Here is a 26,263-nt window from a genome sequence, read left to right as displayed (position 1 = left end):
GTCATTCAGGCGCTCTCTGTAACAAGAACAAGCAAGCTCTCCCTCTTTCCTTCAAACAAAAAGCGGTAATGGTGACGGCAGGAGAAAGACAAAATTAAATCTCAAGATATTATTATAGTTATTCATTATTCCAGGTAGCTTTTAAAGTTGAATTGTTTTTATTGGGGTGAAAAATACAGCATAATTCATGTATATATACTGCCTCTGAGGACAGAAAGAAATCTCAGTTATTTAACAGACTTGGAGATCTCCTTACAGTTATCTTCAATCTAATTTTATGATGTGATTTTAATACAGTTACATCAGAAAATGACAATAGTTGTCCTTTTTGTTTTTGATTGTATTTCTATGCTGAAGTGTTTATAGGTGTTTCTATAGACTTTGTGTAGCAGAGTGGTTGTACAAGCACGTCAGTGCATCATTAGGTGGTTTCGGAAAGTTACAAGGTTCTGTAAATGCATCATGAGAACAATACAGCATGTATTGATATTAGAAAATGTACTTTGTAATTTGTACTTTTGAATACTTAAGTATTTTTAAAAGCAAGAACTCTAGTACTTTAACTCAAGTAAAATTTTGACTGAGCAACTTTCACTTGTAGTTGAGTAATATTTGACCAGGAGTATCTATACTTTGACTCAAGTACTGGGGTTGAGTACTTTGTCCACCACTGGATACATGCAAAGATTTGCGGCAGTGGTTCATGTTGTGTTGTGTTTAAACACGGACAGCTAGATAGCAGTGTTGTTGTCTATCATCAATGTTATGATTGAATAAAAAAGTTTTTTTAATTAATAAAAGGCCGTCTGATGGCAAAGTAAAGCAGTGAAAGTATTTTAAATATAGCATTCACTTAAACTGATGTTGATTTTTTTTTAGGTGGGACTTTTTTAAATGGCTAAAATACCTTTTGCTGCTGACCCTGTCCACAGCAGTTCATTACTTTGCTTATGTGCCAGTACTCCTCTGTTTCCCCTAACTGGGGACCTGCCAACCACCATCTACTGTAACTAATAAGTACCTCATGCAACCCCATTTCAAATAATCCAAACTATGCCTTTAAACCTCACAAGGCAGACTTTTTTATAAATGGCACAGGCCGCATTGGAGAGCAGAGGCACACCGTCCTACTGCAAGTTATTACAGTATATAAGAGACACTGTATGTTTGTGCAAAGACGTTGCAATAGCTGAACATTTACGTAATTGCATAGACAGAAAATTGGGGAAATAAATGCCCTGTTTGTCTCACTTTCATAAAACTCCACTTCCACTCTCTTTTGTTCCTTTTTTTAGAAAACAAAAAAGGTGCAACGAAATAAAGCAACACAAGATTAAAGCGGAAAGCTTTAACATGGCGTTTTAACAGCCATCAGCTGGCTCTAAGGCACACAGAACAAGGAAAGCTAAAGTAGAAGCAGCATCGCCCCCTCCCTCCCTCCTGCGTCTCTCCACACTTTGCTCCTCTCCATTTTCTCCCGTCTCTTTGAAATTTTGGGACTGACACACTGACAATGATACATTTTCTCTGATGACAAAGCATAAAGCCAAGCCATTTCATGTAGTGTATATCATCTGCTGGATCTCTGTGCCCTCTAAAGTACAAATGAACGTGTGTGAGTGTGTTTTTCTGTTGTGCAAAAGTAACAGTGTCAAATTTCTTCAAGATACTACCTGCTGTTCTTAGTTTTATGGAATGACTTCTCCCCTCCCTCCCTCCCTCCCTCCCTGACCCACACCTCTTCTTCTTCTTCTTCTTCTTCTTTCGCTCTCTTTTCATCCCTCCCTCCTGCTCCCCCACTGAGGGATATGAGTCCTTCTCACATTCTTTTGTTCCGACACTTGTTTGCTTTCACTCTGTCTTGCTGTGGTTGTTGTTGTGGACTGCGTGACCGTTCTGCACCGGCCCATTTCTCGTCATGTCCTTTTTATCTTCCTCCTCTTCCTCCTCCTCTTCTGATTCATCCGTTTCGTCTTTGTCACTTCTTTCATCATCCACTTTTTCCTGAAAAAAAAAAAAAAAAGAAGACGTTTTTAAAAAGAGAGGCCATTTAGAAACATGTAATCAATCAAATAGATCTTCCGCTGTTCTGTTCTGGAGCTCTGGACAGTATCAGAACAAACTCAAACTGTCCAGTGTGAGTACATCTGGCTGTGCACAAGAGATCTGAGGGATGAAGTGAAATTCAATATTCCTAGAGGTCTTTCATAGCTTTTATCGAATCTCCTCATGCTGCATGTATGTATAGGCTTTATGTGTTATATTTTCTCTTGTGTGTATTTATATTTGTTTTGTAATCAAGGCTGGATGATAAGGGTGTAAACACTTAAATTTTATCAGTTTTTTAGACATGAACAGAATCTTCCTCTTTCAGCCCTTACAATGACAGGTCCACTGCTTTTTTTCGTATTCTTTAAAGACAAACTCCACCAATTTTACATATCAAAGTCTGTTTACAGGTGTTGAGGAATACTACTGCACATGTGAATGAAGTTAAAATCTTTTATAGCTCCTTTCACTTTAACTGACACTTGAACTTCTTTCGGTGCTTTTACTGAAACTTTTTTCCCCCCAATTTATTTGAGGACCTTCATTTTAACGCCAACTTCTTTCAGTAATTCAAATTTGTCAACAGCAAATTTCAGAGGGGTGTGCATGCATGTTTTATTATTTTTGCCTCGCCTATTTACTGTAAATTTGTCTTTTGATCTGCGCTGGATCATTTGAGATGTGAGTGCTGACATTTCTATAATTTCAACAGATAAACAAACAGCATCGTGAACTAGATTTCTGTGTATGCTTACATTGTTGGTGAGGAAGCGGACTGCTATGCGTATAATGAGGACGGCCCAGAAAATGTGTAGACACTGCAGAGTCATCAAAAGTCCATTGAAAAAGTAGTAGCCAAAGAAGGGTTCGTAGATGGTCACTGGGTAAACCCATGTACAGTAAATAATCCTGCAACCGAGAGACAGTGACATTTAAGAACACAGTAACATAAATTACATCCAGTTGGGATATTGTAATAAAACAGTTGTTTAAAATGTGTGTGTGTGTGTGTGTGTGTGTGTGTGTGTGTGTGTGTGTGTGTGTGTGTGTGTGTGTGTACCGGAATGGGAAGATGACCAATCGAGTGATAATGAAGATTGCAGCAAATACAATGAAGATGTAGTTACAAGCATTTCTCCACCCAGCATAGTTGAACATTTTTGCAGACTGTGACAGGGAGAGAGAAAGAACATTTGCTCAACAGAAAAGTTTCACACTAATAGATAATGTTGTTGAATAATTTAATTAATAATTGATTTGCAGTTATCACACTATAGATAACTAAAGAGTAGTTTCTTCCACAAGGTGGCACTGTTGTCATTACAATAGATCTTGGTTGACGTTTAATAGCCCTTTATGGATCATATGTGAACAAAACATAAAACTCAGCAGGAATGCAGCCTATAAACGTTTTTTTTTTCTATTTGGTAGGGATAAATGACATTCCTTGGCAAACTGTGCTAATAAAAATACAATTAATGTTAAGTACTGCAATGAGCATTTGGAGACATTCACCTCGAGGAGGTAATCAGAGGAGTCGTGAACCAGCATGATGAGAGTTCCAGCACGGATGTAGTTGACACACCAGGAGAAGCTGATGAGGAGGATCGTCGCTACATGGTGAACGATCTGCTCCTTGAAGTCCTAGAGAGCCATGGGAGACATGGGAGAAAATGTTGGGAATATGTATACAGTGGGAAATGCACCTTTTTTTTGCAATATTATCAAAATTGCAATGTGGCCAAGTACAATATCCAAATCACAGAACCAGAACCAAGTTTTTTGAGAAAGGAAAAATGTCTGAGAAAACATCATTATAAAGAGGTATTATCCTGGCCTAAAAAACAAAATATCACATCATCATGATTCTTTTTTTCCCCCATAAAAATGAAAATTGTAAAGCAAAAATGATCATTCCCACTAGTAGTGAACCATATTGAAAATTGCAAATTTCGGTCAAAAATAATTGTAATATGACTCTTTTACCTTACTGTGCAGCCCTAGCGGAAACCACCAACACGGATCAAAATGCTTGAGGCAGAATGATTTTTATATAAATTCTGTTTATTGTTTTATTGCAAACACGAAGCACTGTAACAGAGTTTTTTCATACATGACAATATATGGAAAAAGAGAAATTACAAAGTGATGATATGTTGCCACGTGGGTGAGGCTGCTGTTGTGTGCACGTTGAAATCATGACGGGAAAAAGAAAGTAATTTCTATCAGTGAAAAACAAGGTCTCCTGGAAGTTTATGACAAACTACCAAAAAACGAGTCAATGAGATGCAGCAGCAAAACATAATCAGGCTAATGTGGGAGATATTTTTCCTTGTTTATTCATATTTATTTATTTGATTGTATTTATTCCCATCTAAGTAATCAAGTTTAATCATATTTTGCTGATAAACAGGCTTCTTTTTTTTTCTTGCCTCAGGTGTGTTCAGAGAATAATGGCGTCTGTGTGATTGGCATGGGAGAAAGGCATGTGTACTTAACTCCCATGAAGATAGAAGATGTATCCACTAGTGTTCTCGCCATGTGTACCCAACTCCCATGCAAATAAGAAAAAATGTAACCACCAAGTGTTTTCACAGAATAGTTCATTTTGTGGAAAGTATCAAGGACATGAAATCATTGAGAGTAATCTATTTAGGTAAAAAGTGACAATGGGAGTGTACTCACATTACGGCTCACAACTGGAAGCAAATGAGACGATCTAAAAGTGAATGTACAACTGAGACAAGTCCCTAAAACCAGCTTGGTTGTGTTGTACCTTTCTGAGACTTGTAATAAAGCCTAATTCACATGAGACTTTGGGAACTGCTTTGTGTTTAGTTATAGCAACAAACCATGTAGTGGAGGGTTTAACCCAGGGGAGTCAAACATACAGCCTGCGGGCCAGATCCAGTCCTCTAAAGGGTTCAATCAGCAACTGGATGGCTTTTCAAGAAAACTGGACATGTTTCTATTTTTTCACAGAGGCAAATGAGAAGCCAGTGTGCTCTGTGTTTTGAAGTCATAGCTGAGATATCAGCAAAGCTAGCTGCTATTTTACTAACAAAACAGCATCCGCATCAAAGCCAGAGCCTACTCTGAGGGCGAGTCCATGCATGCTGAAGGCTGCAGAAATCATGTGCCTCAACAAATAGATGGTCAGTTATGAATGTTTTTACAATGTACTTCAATACACTAAAAAAGAAGGAACATTTTGGAGGTGTTGTTATTTAAAGCTCATTATGCAATGGTTTTACTGGTCTAGCCCACTTGAGATCAAACTGTGCTGCATGTGGCCCATGAACTAAAATGAGTTTGACACCCCTGGTCTAAACCATCTGGTCCTGCTGAAGATTGTTCTCATTACTCTACCTTGTGAATTCTACTAAAACAACGAGAAACGGTCTGCTGAAATGAATGTGCATGGGGGAAAAGCACCTGTGGTTGAAGCTGCCCTCGTCAAAAGGATTGATAATGCCTGATCACCAGGCTTGGGGACTAACAGAATACATGTAACAGTTAGGTAAGTTGAGGGTACGAAAAAAAGGTAACTGTATTCCATTATAGTTTGAAAAAAAAAAGACTCTGGTCTTGAGTGAAACCAGTTGATCTTCTAGCTACCAATTTATTATCTTGTCTTCACTAGGTGGAAATTTCCCCATTATTTTTTTTAATTCAGAAAAGTTCCAGCTGTGAAAATGCTGTCATCATTCAAAGACTTGACATGAGTAAGTATATGTCAGTGTGAAGTGTGAATAGCATTCTTCACAAATAACATTTATATTAACCAGTATTAATCTAAGCGTGCATTTGAGGTAAGGAACAGCTGGACAAACGATAAATATAACTAACAATGAACATTAAAGGTTACAACAGGCTAAACAGTTTCATCATATTTGGTATTGAGGTAATGGAAAAGTAACGGAAAGTAATCAAATTACAATTTAATACTGTGATGCCTGGATTAGGTTACTGATGACATTTTTAACAGGTAACTGTAGTGGAATACATTTTGAAAATAACTAACCCAAGTCTGTTAGTCAGGAAATGCCCCCTTCATCTCATCAGGTGAGAACTGTGCCGTATTATAGTGTATTTAAATTATACATAGTACAGTAATTTAATTTGTCAGTAATTTGAAAAGCGTTTGAAACAAGCATACTGTCTGTTAAAAGTCAATAAAACTCAGTAAATAGCGAAGGTCGGTCTCCGCTGTATTTGAGTGTTGCATGTTTTGAGGGGGTCTGTGTGTGTTAAATCCTGATTAAGAAGCAACTTGGTTATAATATTGCATTGGAGGAACACACTGTGCTTTTTGGCAAGATTTCCCCCACTGTGCTCAGCTGACCCAAGCTGAGCAAAGTCCACACACTCACACACATATTCAAACACACACGTGTAACAACAGTCTAATGTCCACCCACAGTACATACCAGATGTCAAACTGATCAGACTTTGCGTCTCTCTGGTGTACAGTTGATCATGATGTCATATTACAGCAACAAACAAAACTGTTCTCTATATAAATTATATACTTTTTCAATGTGCAGTATTTTTTGCGTATCTTTTCCTTCTGTTCCCATGCAAGTCTTTTGGTTTCATACCAGCTGAACCGAGGAGGAGAAGTGTTCTTAAGGTGAATTCACTCACTTTGCGTTTGACATCAGAAGCAACACTGAAGAGCAGAGAGCTGTAGAAACCCAACTCGATCATGTAGTACCAATATTGAGATGGCAGGACAGTCTGAAGAAGAGGAAACAGATTTTTAATTACAAAATCCATACATTGCTTGGCCTATAAATTGTCAGAAAATAGTGAAAAATATCCAAAATGAGTTCTTAGTTGACACGTTGAAATAGCTTATTGTGTATATTTAGGAGTCCCAATATTTGATATTATTGTACAAGTCAAAGAAGCAACACATATTGACATTTGAGAGGCTGCAACCAATTAATTTGAGTCTTTTTTGGTTAAAAAACTGATGAATAATGACCCAATCATCTAAATGAATTAACTCATCAGTTCAGGTGTACTGAACTCTGTATCATGAGTGTGTCTTATGATTTCTGTATCACGGTTTCTGCAGTGTTCAACAAATCCAATTTAAGACTTCTGAAGACCTTTAGTGCCTTTGATATTTCTATCACATTTTGTCAGCACTTCCTAGCTGCATATGACAGTAATTGCTAATAATATAATTAATCAATCATGACCTGGACAAAGAGAAGTGGCAGAAAATGTATGTCAAAGTCAAAGATTTCAATCGCCTAATCTGTCGGAGACCCCTCAGTTGACTAAGGTTCTTCAAGTCGAGCAGTCTTTATTTTGTTTTGTCAGTCTGTGTGCAGTGAAAAAACTGCAGTGTGAGCACTCCTCACTTTCACGCTGCTCTCCAGGATAAAATCATGTCATGCACTTGCGGACACAGAAAGTATAATACTGACTAAAGCTCAGAGAAAACATAATCGTCTGCCTTCTGTTTAGAAGTGGTGAATTGGCAACTTGCAGCAACTTAATATGATATTGTCTCTGTCTTTTATTTGATATCTAGTGTTTGTCTAGTGTTGCATATTTCTGATCTGTCGTAGTTAGTAGGGTTTGGTGATTGGACGAATAAAGACTAAAGACAATGGACTAAATCTATTGCTGGTGGGGTTTTTTTGGCAGATGTTTGGGGTGATGGTGATATTTGTCATTTTATTTTGCTAATGTAATGGTCTACATAGTGACAGCCCCTGCTCTCTGCTGCGCTCTCATCCAACAGCACAGTACACACCCACTCAGTCAGACCATGAGTGCTCTGAGCTGGGTGAGGAGTGAGAGGTAAACAATCTGCAGATTTAGACTCTTTGCACTTTTTTCACACAGTGAATTAAGGATTTACTTTGACCAAACCAGAGTTGGTGATTGTTGGAAAAGTGGACAGACTAACAAAGAAGGTTTAGGTGAGTTCTGCATGTTTGTCTGTCAAGTTTGAACGGAGTGTGTTTTACAAGGAATTAATGAGCCAATTAAGCTCATTTTAGTTCGGTAAAATAGAGAAGCTTGAATTCAGAGGGGGAATGGTTGGATCTCTCTGTTTCAGACGGAAAACAGGTGTGAGGATATTTAATTTCTTCACACTTCACAAGTTTATTTTGTTTACTGGGCGTAGTGAACATATACAGTGTATGTAACATAGGGAATTTGCCTCAAGAGGACGGGAGGACGTGGGAGGCAGATATTGTCATTTGCTGATGGATGGGATGACGATAAGTGACTGGAAATCTCCCAGCCTTCATTGTTAGCACACATTAGCTTAAAGGGCTAACTTGGCTTGTTTACAGTATTACATGAATGTCAGAACCTTGTTCAAAAATCTGGCAGTTTAATAGTGTTGCTTGACAGTCTATATGACAAAAAAGTAGCAAATAGTTTAATATTTGTATTGAATAGCCAAATTACAATTAATTTTGTTAAAAATTGTCACTTGCCCATTAACAGCTGATGATCATCCTAGCTACTGTGGCTAGTACGGCTGTACCTGACTCAGAATTTTGTCAGCCGACTCAGATTCGGCCGTTACATAACAAGCTTTGATGATTCATTCTTTTTTTTTCAGTTCAGTGCACCACACTTTACTATATCAGCCTACACTGATATGTTTTACCAGTAAGACTCATGTTTTAATGTCTGTCTTTGACATCCGTGATCCGAAAACTCGAGATTTTCGCACAGTCAGAGAAAGTAAAAGTGTGCGCCCTCCTACTTGTAATGCAGGTATGAAATCCCAGTGCATCCTTTCTTTGTAATTCTGTATCAAAATGTTGTACCTGTGCATTATTGTAAAAGGTTTCTATCTGTTTTACACTGACTGGCATAGGGGAAAAAAGATGCTTTATTTGAAGAATCTCAGTGGATGAGGGGTGGCTCACAGTAGTGACAGTGTTTGCTTCAGGTCAGATGATGTTTACTGAAATGCCATAAAGAAGGACTGAACAGTCTCCTGCAGCACAATCTACTGTTGCACTTGAAGTTTTTCAATTTATAACATCTCCAGGATAACTTTCACAAGGAAAGAGAAAATATTCAAATCCTTAGTAAACAAAATTTAAGACTTTTTTTTCCTTATTTTGCAAACCTGTCTGGACTACCGTCAGAGAAGGAAACAGATGGTGTGCTAAATTTTACACGAATGATACTGAATTTGTCATTATTCAGCTACATCCTTGTGGTTTTCATCTGCTGTTGTTTTGTTTTGTTTTACTTAGAAAATATGAAACATGGAGATATTTGTTACTTTTGGAGACTGTGTTTGTATTTATAATTTAAGACTTTTTAATACCCTCTAAAGCCTATTGTGAGGGAACTGAATTCAGTGCTTTTTAAGACCTTTTAAAACCTGCAGACACCCTGAGTGCATTCAGTGTACATTAGCCATCTCAGAGACGTACCAGCACAGGAAAGCCTTCCCACATCTCCTTTAGGTCATACAGCCAAGGTTTCTGGAAGGAGAGAAGCGATGTGAATGAGACAGCAGAGTTCGACAGGTGTATTTATATCAACTGACTCAGCATGGTGATGAGTCAGTGCTGCCCCTCTGACTGTGTGAGAGGTGAGGCTATCACAGCAAAAAAAAAAAAAAAGGCCAACTACCATGGAAACCATCAAGTTACGATGGCAGGGCAGGTGACGAATGAGGATGTGGACATAAAGAGACGAGAGGAGGAAGAAGAGGAGGAGGAGGAGGAAGAGGGGTCGAGGTTAACATGGCAGTACTCACATCGATGAGGGCGGCCAGGCCAGCAATGAAAGCAAGAAGGTAAAAGGTAAATCTCCAACTGCAAGAGAACACACACACATACAAACACACTTTCTACTCAGTCAATGGGGAAAAGACACATTTAGACACATTTTCTACCAGCACACACACTCTCACACACACACACACACACACACACACACATTGTCGCTCGCAGCTGCAAACACACACAAGTTGGAAAGAAATGCCGGGCTGAATAATGAGCAGCCTGGAAAAATCTGGTGAACTACGCTGAGAATGTCAAATCAGGACACACACAGCCAAACACATGCCGACTGACAGACAATGAGAGCTGTCACACAGTGTCCTCACTGTTATAATCCTGTAATAGAGACAGTGAGGGGTCATTCCCACTGCAGCCAGGTGTGGGGGGGCTATAAACACAGGGCAATGTAGCAGCAGCAGACAGGTAGAGAAAGAGAAGAAGAGAAAGGTGAACTCAGAGACAGAAGAGACAGTGGGAGTGTGAGAGAGAGAGACACCAGTGGAGGGAAATAAGGGGAGACGGACAGAAAGCCTGTTGTGTGCGCACAAACAATAGATTGATTCAGAGGAGAAATGTCGTAACACACGCAGAGAAAGACACACCATGACCAGGGAGTGACAAACATGCAGTCACATGCACATCCGCTCACACCCTCACGAGCATCATATCCACAACATAAATCCACTATAGGCTGTCTTAGATCCACATTTTCACACGTCACAGCAGACAACAGGGCATCTTCTTGCAGATTCAAGGGTCATTTCACCAAAATTACAACAAAAAACATTTTATTTTTAGTAATGCAGATATTTTTGATTGAATTTGCTCAGGTTTTCAGTTAGCTCATTTCACTTTAAATTATGTTTATAATATTGTACTGGATAACACAGACTAAAGGTGACAAAAACAGATGGAGTTGCTCGAGTATCATAAAAATGTAGAAACTGGAAATGTTTCTGAGCATTTTAAGGACTTCTGAGTTTTACTAGCTCTAATATTTCCTCCTATTCATACTGAGCATTAAAATTTCCTTTCTTTTTTGACACCTCCTGCATTTGCATTTTCTTATTCACATAAGAAAACATAACAACATTAAAATAAAATTGAAATGACACCACTGTTGGAGTTTATACATCATATGTTTACAGTCACAATATTGTAGCACAATTTTCTTTTCTATACCGTTTCCTATTGATTGCTTTCTTGCTAGCAGCCAGTAAAACCTTCTTTTGGTACAGTTTCCTTTGCCAGATTACCAAGGTATAGTTAAAAAGATCCTTTCTTAATGTGCTTGGAAGTGAAGCGGGATAAAATCCACAGTCCTCATTCTGCTAATATGAGGCTTAGAGTTAAGCACATGAAGAGGGTATTTTCCAGAGCTACAGCCTTTCTGGCGAAAAATAATATTCCCACTTTGTGTTACTATCCTCCACCGCAACCCAACATGGAAACACAGAGTAGACTTTGCTCCCCATCACTTTCACTGGAAGAAATGATCACAGCAGGCACCTGACTATTGTTAGAGATGTTCCTAATGGCTAATTTCCCTGTTGATTAAACAGAAATGTAAAGATCCCTTCTAGACATGTTTTTAAGTATGTAAAAATATACTGCTCTAATTAACATGTTTTTTTAAAGGGCTAAAAGTACATCTACTCTTTCTGTCACATTGAGAAATTCTGAATCTGGTCTTGTGCCCCGCCTCCCACCCCTGTTTGTGCTAGATCAGAGGTCTGCAACCTTTATGCTCTTAAGAGCCATTTTTGGCAAAAAAAAATAAAAAAATTTCAGGCCCCCAGCCGTACACTGTAATGCACATTTTAGTTTAGGTTTATTTTCTTTTTTGTTTATTGGCTACACATTTTTACAATTGGACAATGTGAGAATCACTGTACATCTACAACAATGATAAATGCAAGTTTATATGCAAGTCTTAAAAAAACAATCCATTTTCATATAATTTTTTTTGTTAAAGCCATACGGGAGCCACTGAAGAGGGGCCACATGTGGCTCTGGAGCAGCTGGTTGCAGACCCCTGTGCTAGGTTGACTGGTGAAAGAGTAGTGCGTAATAAGATAGCTAGCATTAGCATTAGAGAAAACATCAGAGACATTCAGCCATACATGTTTTTTTTTGGCTTTTATGCCTTTTTAATGGATAGACAACGAAAGATATGACAGGAAAGGACAAAATACATGCAGAAAGGGCCACAGGCTGTTAAACCCACGGCCGCTGCAGATGACTCACAGCCATGGTACATGGGGCACATGCTCTACCAACCGCCGGGCGCTTTACCCATGCATATGTATGGCTCACCAGCCATACATGTTTGAGCCTCAGTCAGACCCAGAATCAGGAGTCTGAGGAGTCTGTTGTGCACCAAAACCAGTGACTTTCTACAGATGTATCAGCATGGTAAGTGCAGTTAACATATTTTATTTGTTTATGTCATTTGCTAGCTTGTTACCTTCTAACTGGCACTGGCTAAAAATAAACCTTGCGCAGATACAAGTCTGTATAATTAAGGTCAGATATTTTAGGGGACATAAACATGAAAAAACACATTTTTGAGGGGAGGGGATCTATAAATTTCGATTGAGTGAGTGATGTCATAGTGGTTTGCCAATTGTGGCTAAAATTATCACTGCAAGCACCAGCAGCCTGCTTTCCCTGCAGGTAATCGTCCAAATGCCACAAACATGGTTAACTATTGCCCCGGTAGGGTGGTTATACCCCAGTTTATTCTAACAGCCTACATACAACATTATTTTCATTTACCAGATCAAAATACTGCCAAACCAAAGCTGGTTTACATCTGGGCATTACCAGCAGGTGGTTGCTAAGATCTTGATGTAACATTTAACCAGCATTGTACACTAATATTATATTAATAATTAGGTTGACTGACTATATCTGGTGCTGGCTAGTGAGGTTAGCAACAGTTAATCCAGCCATTCTCAGTCAGTAGTGGCCCACTGGTGGACCTGTGAGCTCCATCTATTGGGATGCAAAGGCAGTGGTAGTGACAAGTGGTTAGAATAATTAATTTTCTGTAATTAACAAGGCTATTTTTTATAACTGTGCTCAAGATTTCAAATCAAATTAAAACATGGAAAATTAAAATGCACAATCTCCATGTTCAGTGTTTCAATCATCACAACACATCATCACGCAGAGAGGCAAACTCCAAAGCATGTGGTGAGGAAATATGACCCTGAATAAATATAATTTGAATTCATAATGGCAGGCGGTGATGCTGAGCCACACAGCGTGTTGAATGTGGCGAAATCCTGTCACAGTTTATTTTGTTGTCTTTTGTCACGTTTTTTTCTCATTTATTTGGGAAGCTGGTCCTCAGATTTTTTTTTAACAATCAGAAGTGGACCTCAAGTTACAAAAGTTTGAGAACACCTGGTTTAAATGTCAAGACAACTAACTGCGCTCATCCCTGACCACTGTTTTAAGAGACTTGGAAAAAATGCAAACTCATCCTCTAAAATGGCAAAGTGCTCAGGAACAAAAAAGAACTCTTCCAAACTTCCAAACAAATAAGGAATCCAATCCACTGAGTAAAATCCTGTGATATGGTGAAAAGCCCCAGAGCAGCTACTGATTGGACCATGCAGTGAGATTGTTTTTGTTATACTGCTGTTTCGTGAATTATTTTTTATATTTTTCCAGTGCCAGGCAGTTCCAGTGAAAACTGCTGACACTGTCTTGTTGTAATTTGAGTGAACTGTCCCATTAAATCACATGAACGAATGACGAACATGAACAATGACCATGAACAGTAAGCTAATGGTAACTATAACGACGTCGCTACAGAGGACTTACACGTTGAACACAACACACAGTGCGGGATAGTGCATTAACAGAACATGTCCCTCTACATGCATATCACTGAGTATTTCCTGTGCATCAATCCTAGCGATGCTAACAGTAATATTATACTAGCTGCTTTTTTAAGTGTCATCTGTTTCCACGGTGTGAATCCTACCAGATGACACCAGCTACTTTCAGACGTCTTGCATTAGCAGGTGTTCGTGCTGTTGGTTTAGCTTTTGCTACCGTTAATGCTCACACATAAAAATAACCAACAGTGGTGACAGAGCCTTTGTTACCAAGGCCCTGTGCTAATGAGTGTCCGGATGGCTGGATTTGTGCATGTGTGTGTGTGTGTGAAGAGTAAAGGCTACAGGCATGGTGCCAGCAGAGAAGCATTGTAATGAGTGCACGTTAAAAATAGAGGGCTACTTTTGCCCTCAGAAATGTGCCAGCCATATAGCCGGAGGAACGCACGGGTGGGCAGCTGTCTCAACCTGCTAAATAGCTTTATAGAAGCGTGTGCATATATGTTCAAATGTGTGTGCATCCATGTATGTGTTTACCTGGCCTCTCGAAACTTTTTGAGCAAACTCGGTCTGTCCTGGTTCCTTCGCCTCCTGAACCATCGCTGCACTTGTCTTTCTGAATAGCCAGTCTGCTTGCAAAGACTTGCTATTGAAGTCTGAGAACAGCACAAAGAGGGCACATTTAAGTATCTAATTTCCAGACAACACACACAACACAATGCTCTTTTTAAGTGTGTATGTGTGCCAACATTTGCTGTACCTGTGTGGGGTTTTTGGTAATGTTACAGTAGTAGGACTCCAGTGTGGGGTTGTGCGGGGCTTTGAGCCGTGTTGTCTCTTTCACCCCGAGCAGAGAAGCCAGGGGTGTAGCCACCGTCCTGCAATCACACAAAGATTTCTGAGATTAAAAAGAGAAGGAAGAAATTGGATGCAGTTCAGGGTGCAATCATGGAAACTCTTGATTTTTGGTAAATGATGCTAATATAGATAAAGAGCAATTTAAAGGGATAGTTTATTTGGTTTTGTGACTTCCTTATCAATAATCAGTGCAATCAGTGTATCTACAGTAGATGGCAGTCAACACAACCCCAGTTTGGGGAATCAGCAGAATTACTGCTGTAGGAAGCTAAGCAGTGAACTGCTGCAGACAGGGTTAAGGCCAATACCGCTCTCTCCAAACCAGCCAGACTTCTTTAGCAAAAATCAAAGTCATTTTACCTCGCAGAACACAGGAGTTGTTGGTCTACTGCCGCCTTGATCTGTTAGTTTATTTGTGTTCTTGTGTGACGTCAGTGAATCTGAACTGACTATTGAAAACACAGATGTTCCACAGTAACACAAATAATAAATTGAGGCAGTGGCAGACCAGCAATTCCTGATGTTACTGATAGCACCTATGGAGTTGGGTTGAGCATGAGGGTATAATAACTGGCTTATATCACAGTGGTTTCCCACTAGAAGAGACTGTCTGACAGCAAGGTAAAATGGACATTTTAAGATGGTCCTTTTTAAGTGGTTGAAATAGGTTTTGTTGCTGACCCTGTCCACAACAGTACATCGCTGGTACTTCTCTCTGCTTCTCCAAACTGAGGGCGTGTGGACCACCATCTACTGTAGGTAATATTGATAAGTACCTCATACATCTCCACTTCAACTAATCTGACCTGTCCCTTTAAATTCTTCGAGGATAGGAACATGAAAGTCAGTATGACAAGAATAGAAGTGTTTAATGCTGAAATAATATTGCAAAATGAAGGCCTCACTGCCATGTGTAGCATGTTTGTCTCAGTAAACTGCAGCCTTTTTAGAGATTTTCTGTCCTGACAACCCAAAGAACAACAACAATCATTCATGTTTATATATAGTATGCAAATGTAATAATACTGTTATTTATTTGTTTTGTTTTGTCTCCAGTTAGCCCATGCTATGATCAACCACTCTGTGACTGGTTGGGAGGCAGGACTAAAAACAATAATGAGAAAGACAGCTTCTTGGCATTAGCAATAAAATGCAGGTGGACTCTGATTTCCATAAGATTCACTACTGGAAACAAGAACTGCATTTGTGTGAGAAACAATATGAGTCATTTGAAAGACCGGAGCTTTACATATTATAAAGTAGGACACAGCATAGGGAATATCAAATAACTGCTGAGAAATAAGCAAGAGATAAAACCTGCATTCTGCAGTAAAATAATGTGATTAGAGGTCAGAGGATGAGAATAATGTGCAGACTAATGGAGAAAGAAAAGGAAGAGAAGGCAGCGGTCAGACAAAGACAAGGGTTAGAGTGGACCAGATGACAGAGAAAATGTGTAAATATGACAAGAAGTAAATGTTTGCATTAATAACCAAAACACATATGAGAGGCAGAGATATATCAAGTAAGACAAAGTAAAAAATGGACTGACCTTTCAAAGATCTGACGGATAATAAGGAATAAAAGGGCGATGGGCAGCGCCACCCACAAGTCGCGAGCTTTGGCATATACTCGTCCATCCCGATCCTCCAGGTCAGCCCAGCCCAGGCCCTTCGGAAACCACAGCCGCTCCTGCCAGAACCACTCGCTCAGCCCTGACATCATCCTGCAACACAGACAGGACACACACAGCGTCAGGACCAACTCTGTGGGTTTATTCGGCTGTAAAGCTAAAGTCTCTGACTTGTGCTGCTCGTACAATATGCCAAAATCTAACCTGCATCTGCTGAGTTATGGTTAGAGCTTTGGTTATACAGAGAATGGAGTTGGTTGAGCTCTATGTGACGGAGCAGCTTCTACACCATCTAATCCCTGTAGTGTGAGACTGTAACCTATTACCAAGGGACCCCCGAGGGTGTGAAATGAAAATGTTCATCCCAGTTTTTGAGAAGTCCTAGATTATGTTTTTTGTTTATTTTGTCAGTCAAAACCCAAATATATTCAGTTTAAAATGATAATAAACCAAGACAAGCAGGAAATCTCCATATTTGAGAGGCTGAAATCAACATCTTCTGACATTTTTGCATGAAAAATTACTTTAACAATTAACCGATTATCAAAATATTTTAATAATTCTTTTTTTTACGAGTTGCCCGGTCAGGCAAGTGAGTTGCTAGACTTACTAGCCCAACACAGCTTTTTACTTGGCCTGGGTGAGGACTAACATATCAACTCCAAAACCCTCTTGAAGACAGAAATGGTGGATGGCTTGGCTCAAGGCTCGCTACTTCACTCTGTAAAAAAAATCTTATGTTACAGAAACTGCAGCAACTTCATTACAAAAGTTTGTTGCAGCCATTTGTCCCACCTGGGATGAAGAGGATTAAGTAAGTAAAGCTAAAGTCTAAAGAGCCAAGATACTCATGTTTTGGAGGAAGAATCCACGCCCTAAAAAATGGTCTCAGGGTTCCACCTAAAATCTGAATGCACAGTCTATAGGAGCTTACTTTAAAGGCAGCTATACAGGCCTGGCTGTGTATAAGGGAAGACATCTGCCATTGAGGATGTTTGGTACCATGTAATTAAGAGAATGAGATGATGGTACAACTGTTTCCCTCTCTCTGGCAGCCTGCCTGTAGGTTTTTCCTAATGCATAAAACAGAGCACAAGCAGCGTGCAGGGAACTCAGGAGGCCCACGTGAGGGAGCAAAACTCGGACCAACAACTGAGCGTCGTGCTGTCAACACCAGCCCTCTCCTAAACGGTCGACAGCAGCTGCGAGTTTTTATTCAGAGAGTACAGAGACGAACATTTCTGCCGCTAAGTTCAGGGAGTGGCACAGAAAGAGAGTAAAAGGGCTGGCGTTGAGGGAGAACTTGCATCTGAGGGATGTGAGTCATGATTCATCCATATGTGCAGAGCAGTGGGGGCGCCCCCACACACTCCGTCTCTGGAGTCCCCTTGCAGATCTACAGTAACTCCCCCTCCCACCCACTGCAGCTGTAAATGCCAAAGCCCTGTAACCGCTTCACTTCCACTCCCATCCCCACCCTGCTGCTCCCCGCCAGTAATCAAGAAGGATTCCCTCTTTGGCCCACAGAGCCAAAGCTATGTGTAATGCTCTCCCGCCCCTCTCTATCTTTGTAATATGCAGCTGAAATTAGACTTGGAGATAGAGAACTGGGCTTCACGCACAGGATTCACACTAATAACAAATTAAATAATAAGGACATATTATTCTACAAACCCCTTTTTACTATTAACTTTGGTTTAGGGCTACAACTAACAATTATTTTCATTATCAAATAATAAACAGATTATTTCCTTGATTAAAGTTGGGGTAGGGCCTTTATTTTTGGTGTACTTGGGCAAAAGTCTCATGTAAAGGTTTAAAAGTTATTTTAACCATTATGTAATTCAAGTAGTCTGCAAGAAAACTAGACTTCTGCTCCTTTTCTTGGCTCTGTTTTCAAGCTTTCACAGGTCAGTAAGATAGTTTATTGCCGAGTCTCATTCCCAAAACATCAGTATTTCCAAACCTGAGAATGAAACTCAACTTATCACTTACTGCGCCATTAAACATTTGATTATGTTAAAAAATATCAAAAGTTTTCCCAGACCTATAGCTGATGTTTCCTTTTTCAAAGTAGCAGTTCAAAGTATTCAGTTTACTATCATAGAAGATGAAGAAATACAGCATTTTTTTTACACATTTAGAAAGCTAGAACCATAGAACCTTTGGCATTTTAAGTGACTTAATTAATAGATTAATTCAAAACTGTTACTGTTTACTATGGATGTATTGATACCAAAAACTCAAGATACGCTTAAGATATACTTATCACAATATTAAAAGACAAACATGAATGATACCTTGAAAAAATGACCTTTGTTATCTGATGTCTACAGCATTTTTTGTTCACAGAACTTTTTTTTTCTTTAAAAAAAAAATTGTCATGAATGGTCTTTGGGAATGGACGTTCCAACAACCGGTAACATATTCAATGCAGCTGTCAGTAGCAGTCCTTATAAAAATAGTATAATAATATAAATAACCATGTAATATTATGGTAGATATTATCACAGTATCACGACAGTATCAAGACAACCTTTATTGCAATATCAGGATATTCATTATATCGTTACATCCCTACTATACTAATCAATTAATCACCTAAAAATTTCATCTCTACAAAAGTCGCAAAATGTTAATGGTCCAGTGTTGTGAGATTTATGGGGATTTATTGGCAGAATAATAAAGAATTTACATGACAGTAATTTAACAGATTATTAAAAAGTATGAGGAGGGTGTGGGACTTTTGTTTTTCACAGCAGCCTTAGTTTCTCCTACATGCTTGGAAGGGGAGGGTGAGGCAAGCAGTACTCAATTGAATGCAATCTACAACCTTGCAGCTAGATACCACTAAATCCTACATGCATGGTCCTTTAAATGCTGTCTAAACAAAAGCCATGAACTTTGCCCAGAAGGAAGAGTTTAAATTTGGCAAAATTGTGATTGAAATCGGGAACAATCAGATTCAGAAATATGATCAGATATTCCATGATGCCTTTTGGTACTTTACAGTTTTGCAAATACATTTTAGTCAGTTCAAAAAAAAAAAAGTGTTAGATAAAATGTTATCTATTTCTTAAAATACAACTAATTCAGATCAGCTCTTGGTAATTGACATTGACAGATCACCCTTCATTAAGTCAATCCTGAAGATAAACAGAACATACTGCTGCTGGGTGTTGTAGCCCCTGACACTATCCATGAGACGGTGTCAGACATGGTTGAGTGTGTCAGTTGTTTTCCACATCATGTCATGTTAGTCACGGCCCCCGTTTCCTGTTGCAACAGCACGGCTGGCCGAGCACTGGGCCGAGCACTGGGCTTTCCCTGTCCCTGCCCAGCTCAGCTCAGGTGGTGGTGGTGGATGGGAAGGGTGACATATTTTTCCCAGTCATTTTGCCAGCTCTTCCACTTCAGTAGCACTACATCTCACTTCTCCTGGAGTGCCCTGACAGATCTTGTGAGCTCATGTTTGTGTCCATGTCTGGCAGTGTAATCTCACCAAAAACAGATGTCTAAATGAGCCTCTGAGCACAAATAAAGCCGGTTCACAGGGCAAGAAAAAAAAGTTATGTTTCGCATTTCTGCTGAGTGGAGGCGATTTAGGATTTGAGAGGATATTTTTAGGGTTACTAGTTGAGATCATCCAGTGAATTCAGCGTGTTGAAACTCTTTTCCCCACACAGCTTTCCTAACACCACATTCCATTGGCCCGCAGGATCATATGACCAGACTCTGACCATTTCAAAGGTCCAATAAAAATAAAGGATGCCTCTGGCAGGGGAGGGAGAAAGGAAGTTCTCTGACTGTCTCTTCTCTCTCCCTCACTATGAATATACATTACACGGATTGTAAACAGATATCCAGCTTCAGGCCGGCAGCTCCAGATGTTACTGATGTGCTTTTTTTTTTGGTGCTACCTGAAGTTTACAAACCCATAATGCAATTTCACTAAAAAAAAATGATGAAATGAGAGGAACAAGCCTCAGGGGGAAACCTAAACAGACCATGCTAGAACCTGGTACAGAGTGAGGGAATATTTGGAGGAATGTAAACATCGTGCCACCATACAGAGGGAGGGCGTTCCAGCTGCTCCATTCACTCTCCATGCATGAATAACATCTTATGGAGTTTTACAGTCATCCAATACTTTGTTTATCTGAATGACAGGAGACTGAGTCGACTAGAGGAAGATAAGTCATGAGACAGCAGCAATATGCCTGACAGTGAGTCACTAATAACATGCCATCTATGTGTGTATAACTACCCATTTAGTCATATCCATCCATACTTATGTTGTTCGCTGACAGGTGACTCATTAAAACCACAAGACAGACACACAGAGATCAGACCTATTAGACAGGGAGCACTATGAACTACCTGACAGGTCAAAGCTGAGTTTCACGACCTCAAGTTTGACGGTTTGATAAGTCAGACAGACCGCCACATTTGTGACATTCTGATATTGAATAAGGTCATACGACAGGAGTCAAAATGGGGCTGAGTCAGCAGCCCTAATCATTTCATGGCCTTGAACATCACTGTTGCTTATATTAGATTTCAGTGCAGTAATGTGTGGACTGATTGTTGTTACTTTAGAGCTACAGCACAAACAGATACATACATGCAGACAAACTGTCCATGAATGGAGAGATAGATGTTAATATTTTTAAGCACTGGCAAGGTTTGTACTGAACTTGGGAAATCTGCTTTAAGCCTCTGTGCTCCTGATACAGGGAACAACATACAACAAACTCTAAAATTCAATACTTTGGTATCATTTGCTCAGTTAATCACCAACCACTTCACCATAGTCTGCAGTTGTTTTAACTAATTGCACAGATTGTATTATTTTTGCATTTATTGTTTACGTATTGTATTTATATTTATGTATATTTATGTATGCTCAACTGGCTGAGAAGTCTGGTCTGGTCTCATGGCCCACCAACCAGACTTCTCAGCCAGTTAAGGAAACTGGCGGCACACATCATTGTACGTTACATCCTAAAATGTGTCAGATTTTAGCAACTTAAAGTCCCGCTTCCATTCACTACCAAATTTTCATTGTTGTTGTATTTTTTCATGGGCCACCGTCTGCAAGGTTGTGTGCTATAATGGATTTATTAAGTGTGAAGACAAGGCAACTTTAGAATAGGGAACCTGTGTGGATCAATAAGTATCAAACCGTTAGTAAATTAGTTCTGAACGAGTCCTCACTTTAGAATGGGGGACATATTCTGAGTTATGAAGGCCATATTTATTAAGTGTTACTGAGTTAGAATGACTGTTCTTGTGGTACTACCGTCTTATGACTGACAGCTACTGTACATTGGCACTGAATGTTTGCTGATGTTTTTAGTCTTGTTTATTTTTTCTTAGATTACTTACATCCTAAATGAACAATTGTGTTGCTAAATTTGGACTGCATTTTATTTGGGCAAAGTTCTTCTTATAGGTGCTTTAAATTCAGAAAAAATGAAACACTAAGTTTATCTTATTTTATATTCCTCATTGTGAGAATATGAAAAAAGTACCACTTGGTATTAGTGCCAAAGCTCAGGTATCATATTAATGGACCAGTACAGCAACATCTGAAATGCTACCCAGCTCCAAGCATAACATATTGGTTTACTGCATATTGAGCAGATAGTGGTACTGTAGTAATTATATCTCAGTCATGCTGTCCCTGAGAACAGCTACAATAAAACAGGTTATAAACCTGCAGTTGTTTATACAGTTGTACGATCTGTCTGTTGATATGAAAATTATAGCAGTCCTCCTCTGCTATTTATGTAATAATGGGACCCTTTTCCTAACAGAGCTGACAACCTTTACAGCATTTAATTAGTATGTTATTTAATGTAGATTAGAGGTGATATGATTTGTTAATCAATCAACAGACAAAATTTATTCAGCAACTATTTTGATAATCAATTAATCATATGAGGCATTTCTCGAGCAAAAATAACAAATATTCACTGGTTCTGGCTTCTCAAATGTGAAAATATGTGAAAACAAATCGTTGATCAAGCTTTGGATTGCAACAGTTGTAAGTTTGTGATTAAGTATGTTAACCTTCTGTACTACCATCCTTCATCTCATGTGGTACAACATCCTGCCAGTTTGCAGATCACAGTAAAAAAAAAAAACATGAAATCCTGAATGCACATATTGTGGGATGAGGTGGCAGTTCATGCTCTCTGCACATGGTTCATTAGCTGTAACTCAGGTCATGCCTCCTGAGGGTGACTCAGTACACATCCTTCACATTTTAGACCTTCATCTGAATCTTGGGTTGACTGAAAACAACTCAGTGTAATTTTGTTCAAGTAGACGATACAGTGGTTAAACAAACACAGAGATTCCAGAAAATAATTGACCGCGAGTGGGAGAAAAAGTAAAATCATCCCAAGGGCAGACAGCCAGTCTGTAAAGATCTGTTTCATCACTGCTATCCAATCATCTGTGTTTTAGAAGAAAGTCAACTTCAATACCTTTGACACTGATCTGTGACCCTGATGAATTATTGATTAGGAGATTCAATCAGTCAGCAGACTGATTTGAATAGGCCTGTTGAGGAGGTGTGAGAGCAATATTGTCATGCTGATTCTCCTCTGGCTGGATGTTGGCCAGTTCTGTCCTTTGTGTAAGTAGTTACCTTGCCCTGAGCAATTAGATGGGTCCCTGGATATATGTGAGGCTATTCTTTCTGAGTGAGAGCTCTGAAGGGTAATGATCATCAAACATGTGCAACACCGAGGTACTGCTCTACAAAGATAGAAAGGCAAGCAGAAGTAAAAGATGTAATACTTGACAGATGATGGTTACTTAAAGATGTTTTCTGTATAAGTGAGAGATAACCCAAGATGTTTTTTTTCTTTAGACTGTCAGGATTTTGTGGGACTTCCCCCATGGACTAATGTGAGGTTTTACCCAGGTGCAAAACTTTCATCAAGAAGAGATATTTTCCTCTTGATGAATCATTTAGTTAGCCTTACAAAATGTCAGTTACAGGTAGTAAATATTGTATAGTCTTAAAATGAATTTGTGGAAAAAGTGAAACAAATCAAAATGGTTACCAATAAATTTTCTATCAATCATCTAATTCAGCAATTGAATTTTTTTAGCACTACTGCCAAGCTTTCATGCACACATATTTCATATGTCATAGATAACTTTGAGTATGAATGAGTATTCATGGTATTATATATACAGAAATAGGTTTGGGCTGCAAATCATTATCGTTAGAATCAGTTTGTTGACATTAATATATCAGAAAATTCTAAAAAAAAGTTTCAGTGTTTACCAAAGCACAATTTGGCATCTTGTTTTGTTCGCAGTCCAAAGATATTCAGTACAGAAAAGGGAAAACATTCAGATTCAAGAAGCTGAAATTAGACATTGTTTCTTGAAAATACTCAAACAATAATTGATTATCAAAATAGCTGGTGATTCATTTAGTAGGTGACAATCAATCAATTAATCAACTAATCGCTGCAGTGCACATCCTAAATATTCCCATATTACTCCCCAATATTTATAGTGGCTGTAGCTACTCATCAATGGGTTTACTTCACCTCAATTTATGAAATTCTTCATCCCTAAATCCTTTGAGTCCAAGTGTTTTCCTGTCACAGTGGTTCCTCACTAGCTTCAATGGAGCCCCTCTAAAACTATAGAGCGGAAAAGCTAAGTGAAGACCACAATGGTGTCAACAAGAGGGGCTACAAAACAAAAACTAATCACTGTAATTAGATTTTTTTTTAAAAAAGCATTTCAAATGGTCTACACGTTAATATATCCAACCGCAACTCAAGGTGTTGTATCAATGACTTATACGCGAGTTGTGTATTTACAGTGATAATGTGACATAATCTGCTGCTAGTTAGCAAACTTTAGAAACCGGCCCACCATTGGGCCGCACGCCAGGCAGCCCTCGTGTCCTCATGAGATAACAAAGGTTGATGGTTTTAAACCGTAATTCATAAAGTTGCAACTCGTCGTCACCATTTATGTGTTTTTTGCTCTCAAACACCTAAAGGGGCCTGTTATATTTAATTAACCGATTCCTACATGAATGCGTAATGACGTCTGAGGTAAGGATGCAGAGCGTGCGCCCACCAGTCGTATCTACAAGGGAACACCAGACGCGCGAAAGATCTCGCGAGAGTGATCATTTTAACCTAAATCATGATCTTTCTCTAGTCCTTGACAAGTCTTGTCTTGTCCCTAAACCTATCAAGATTTTATCCACAGAGCTGCCCCATTATGAAACATAATTCGTTTGTACAAGGTGCGCAATGAAGAAACAACACGCACAAATCTCGCGAGAGTTCCGCAAGTCAAGGGTTCCCTTCTGGACACGACCACCACTAACCCACTCACGCGCACATAAACGAATAACGTCTACTTGCCTACATGAAAGTGAAACGTACTTACTTTGGTGTTTTTCCCCCGTAGTGAAGCGTGAAAGGATGGTTACTGAAAATAAAAAATGTCTTTTCGCCACAAAGTCGTCCTGGTCCCACCTAGCGTGCTAGCTAAAAATCTAACGGTCCTGTTGAGTGTGCCCAGCCCGCTGGTTGTGCTCAGAAGGGCGCAGTTAGTGTCCAACTTTAGTATCCGGACTGATTTTTACATCTTTTCATGTAACACAAAGTTTGTTTTTCTTCTTCATAAAAACATAGATGTGGGATGAAAAACAAAAAAAGTGGCTACAGATGGAAGAATATAAGAGATGCTGCAATGCGGCCGGCAGTTTTTCTCTCAACAAACGTTCAGGCTATGTTATCTCTCTCTCTCTCTCGTTCTGTCCCAGCTAATGTTCCCCGACTCGTATGTCCGGCGGTCGGCGGGGTCTGTCTGGGTGTGTGGCCGGGCAGTGGCGGAGGTCGGCCGGCACGAGTGTGTGGACTGAGAGGAGCAGACAGAGCAGAGGGAGGAGTGACTGAGTGAGGGGATAACAGAGAGGGAGGGACGCAGATGACGTCCAAGCACATGAGAGCATTTGGTTGACACACACACACACACACACACACGCATACATCCGCATTTTGTTTCCGCTCGGTGTAAACTTTTACCCCCTTTCTTTAAACAGATAAGAACCGGCTTAATGGGTACCAGAGCTCTGCAGTGTATTTCATGTTATCGTTAATGACACAGCTCTTCATTTTATGTTGTCTGTTTATGTTGTCACTGATGACAAAGCTCCTTTTTCCCCAAGTGGAGTCAAAGCTTTTGCCCCACTGTGGCTGACCTTTGACCCCTTTGTTATTTGCAAACGTAGCATAATCCAGTGTTGCATTCATTTATTTACTGTGCATTTCCAGCCGATCGTGAATTGTTGATTGTTTAGAGCTGCAACGATTATTTGATTAGAGGATCAAGAGAATAGTAGTTGTCAGATATTTTATTAATCGCTTAATTGTTTTGGTAATTTTTCAAGCGAAAAACATTTGCTGGTTCCAGCTTCTTAAATGTTGCATTTCTTTGTAATTTGTGATTGTAAATGAGATTTTAGACTAAAGACGCAATTTGAAGACATCACTTAAGGCTCTGGAAAATTATGGTGAGCATTTTTCACATTTTTTACAATTATTAATCATTAAAATAACCAGCAATGGAATTAATAATTAGTTATGGCCCAATGACTGCTATAAATCATGATATTTCTATAGCAGTATATTTTTATAGAGTCTGTTTGTCAATTCTCTTCTCCTCTACAGAATCACATCTTCATTTTTAATTTTTAAAACATCTTATGCAATACATTTATGTAGAAATGTAACTGCTCTTCAGAGACACCAGCCAACAACTGTGAAAACTGGTGATGTGTGACACTGATATAATCTTATATTATCTCCGGCCTGGAGAACAGTTTTGATAACCTTTGACCTTTATAGAAACAACACTTCTGAATAGTTTCCTTTGCAGGCCAGTGTAGTTTCTCTATGATATTTGTATTGCAGTTGTCCTTCTGGTAACACTTTATAATAACCATAAGTAATGAATGGTAAAATCTGACAGCTAATTATAGTAAATAGCAGATTACTTATTGTTATTTTGCTGTTAAACAATGAAATTATAAT

The 26,263-nt window shown here is 39.2% G+C and overlaps 1 protein-coding gene across 1 annotated transcript; it reads right to left on the bottom strand.

Annotated features, from left to right (window-relative positions):
• Positions 1-1,015: 1,015 nt before the first annotated feature.
• Positions 1,016-25,082, bottom strand: cers2b (ceramide synthase 2b). Its single transcript, XM_084726729.1, has 11 exons — positions 24,615-25,082; positions 16,095-16,268; positions 14,445-14,562; positions 14,222-14,340; positions 9,809-9,866; positions 9,480-9,530; positions 6,697-6,789; positions 3,565-3,693; positions 3,110-3,216; positions 2,805-2,958; positions 1,016-2,004 (listed from the first exon to the last, which is right to left on the bottom strand). The coding sequence occupies exons 2-11, from the start codon at positions 16,265-16,267 to the stop codon at positions 1,852-1,854; spliced, it is 1,155 nt and encodes a 384-aa protein (XP_084582855.1). The 5' UTR covers position 16,268; positions 24,615-25,082; the 3' UTR covers positions 1,016-1,851.
• Positions 25,083-26,263: the final 1,181 nt, after the last annotated feature.

The sequence above is a fragment of the Lutjanus erythropterus genome, chromosome 9, assembly GCF_056507025.1.
Source record: "Lutjanus erythropterus isolate fLutEry1 chromosome 9, fLutEry1.hap2, whole genome shotgun sequence".
NCBI lineage: Eukaryota > Metazoa > Chordata > Actinopteri > Lutjaniformes > Lutjanidae > Lutjanus > Lutjanus erythropterus.
The sequence above is the reverse complement of the archived record's forward strand: the minus strand, read 5'-3'. Positions and strand labels throughout refer to the sequence as shown.

What these genes read in the sequence shown, in the direction of transcription:
- cers2b (XM_084726729.1), bottom strand. Translation starts at nt 16,267, where the DNA reads ATGATGTCAGGGCTGAGCGAGTGGTTCTGGCAGGAGCGGCTGTGGTTT. An exon ending in TTGGTCATCTTCCCATTCCG is followed by an intron (nt 2,959 to 3,109) that starts GTACACACACAC and finishes TCTCGGTTGCAG; the next exon opens with GATTATTTACTGTACATGGG. An exon ending in TCCGCTTCCTCACCAACAAT is followed by an intron (nt 2,005 to 2,804) that starts GTAAGCATACAC and finishes TTTTTTTTTCAG; the next exon opens with GAAAAAGTGGATGATGAAAG.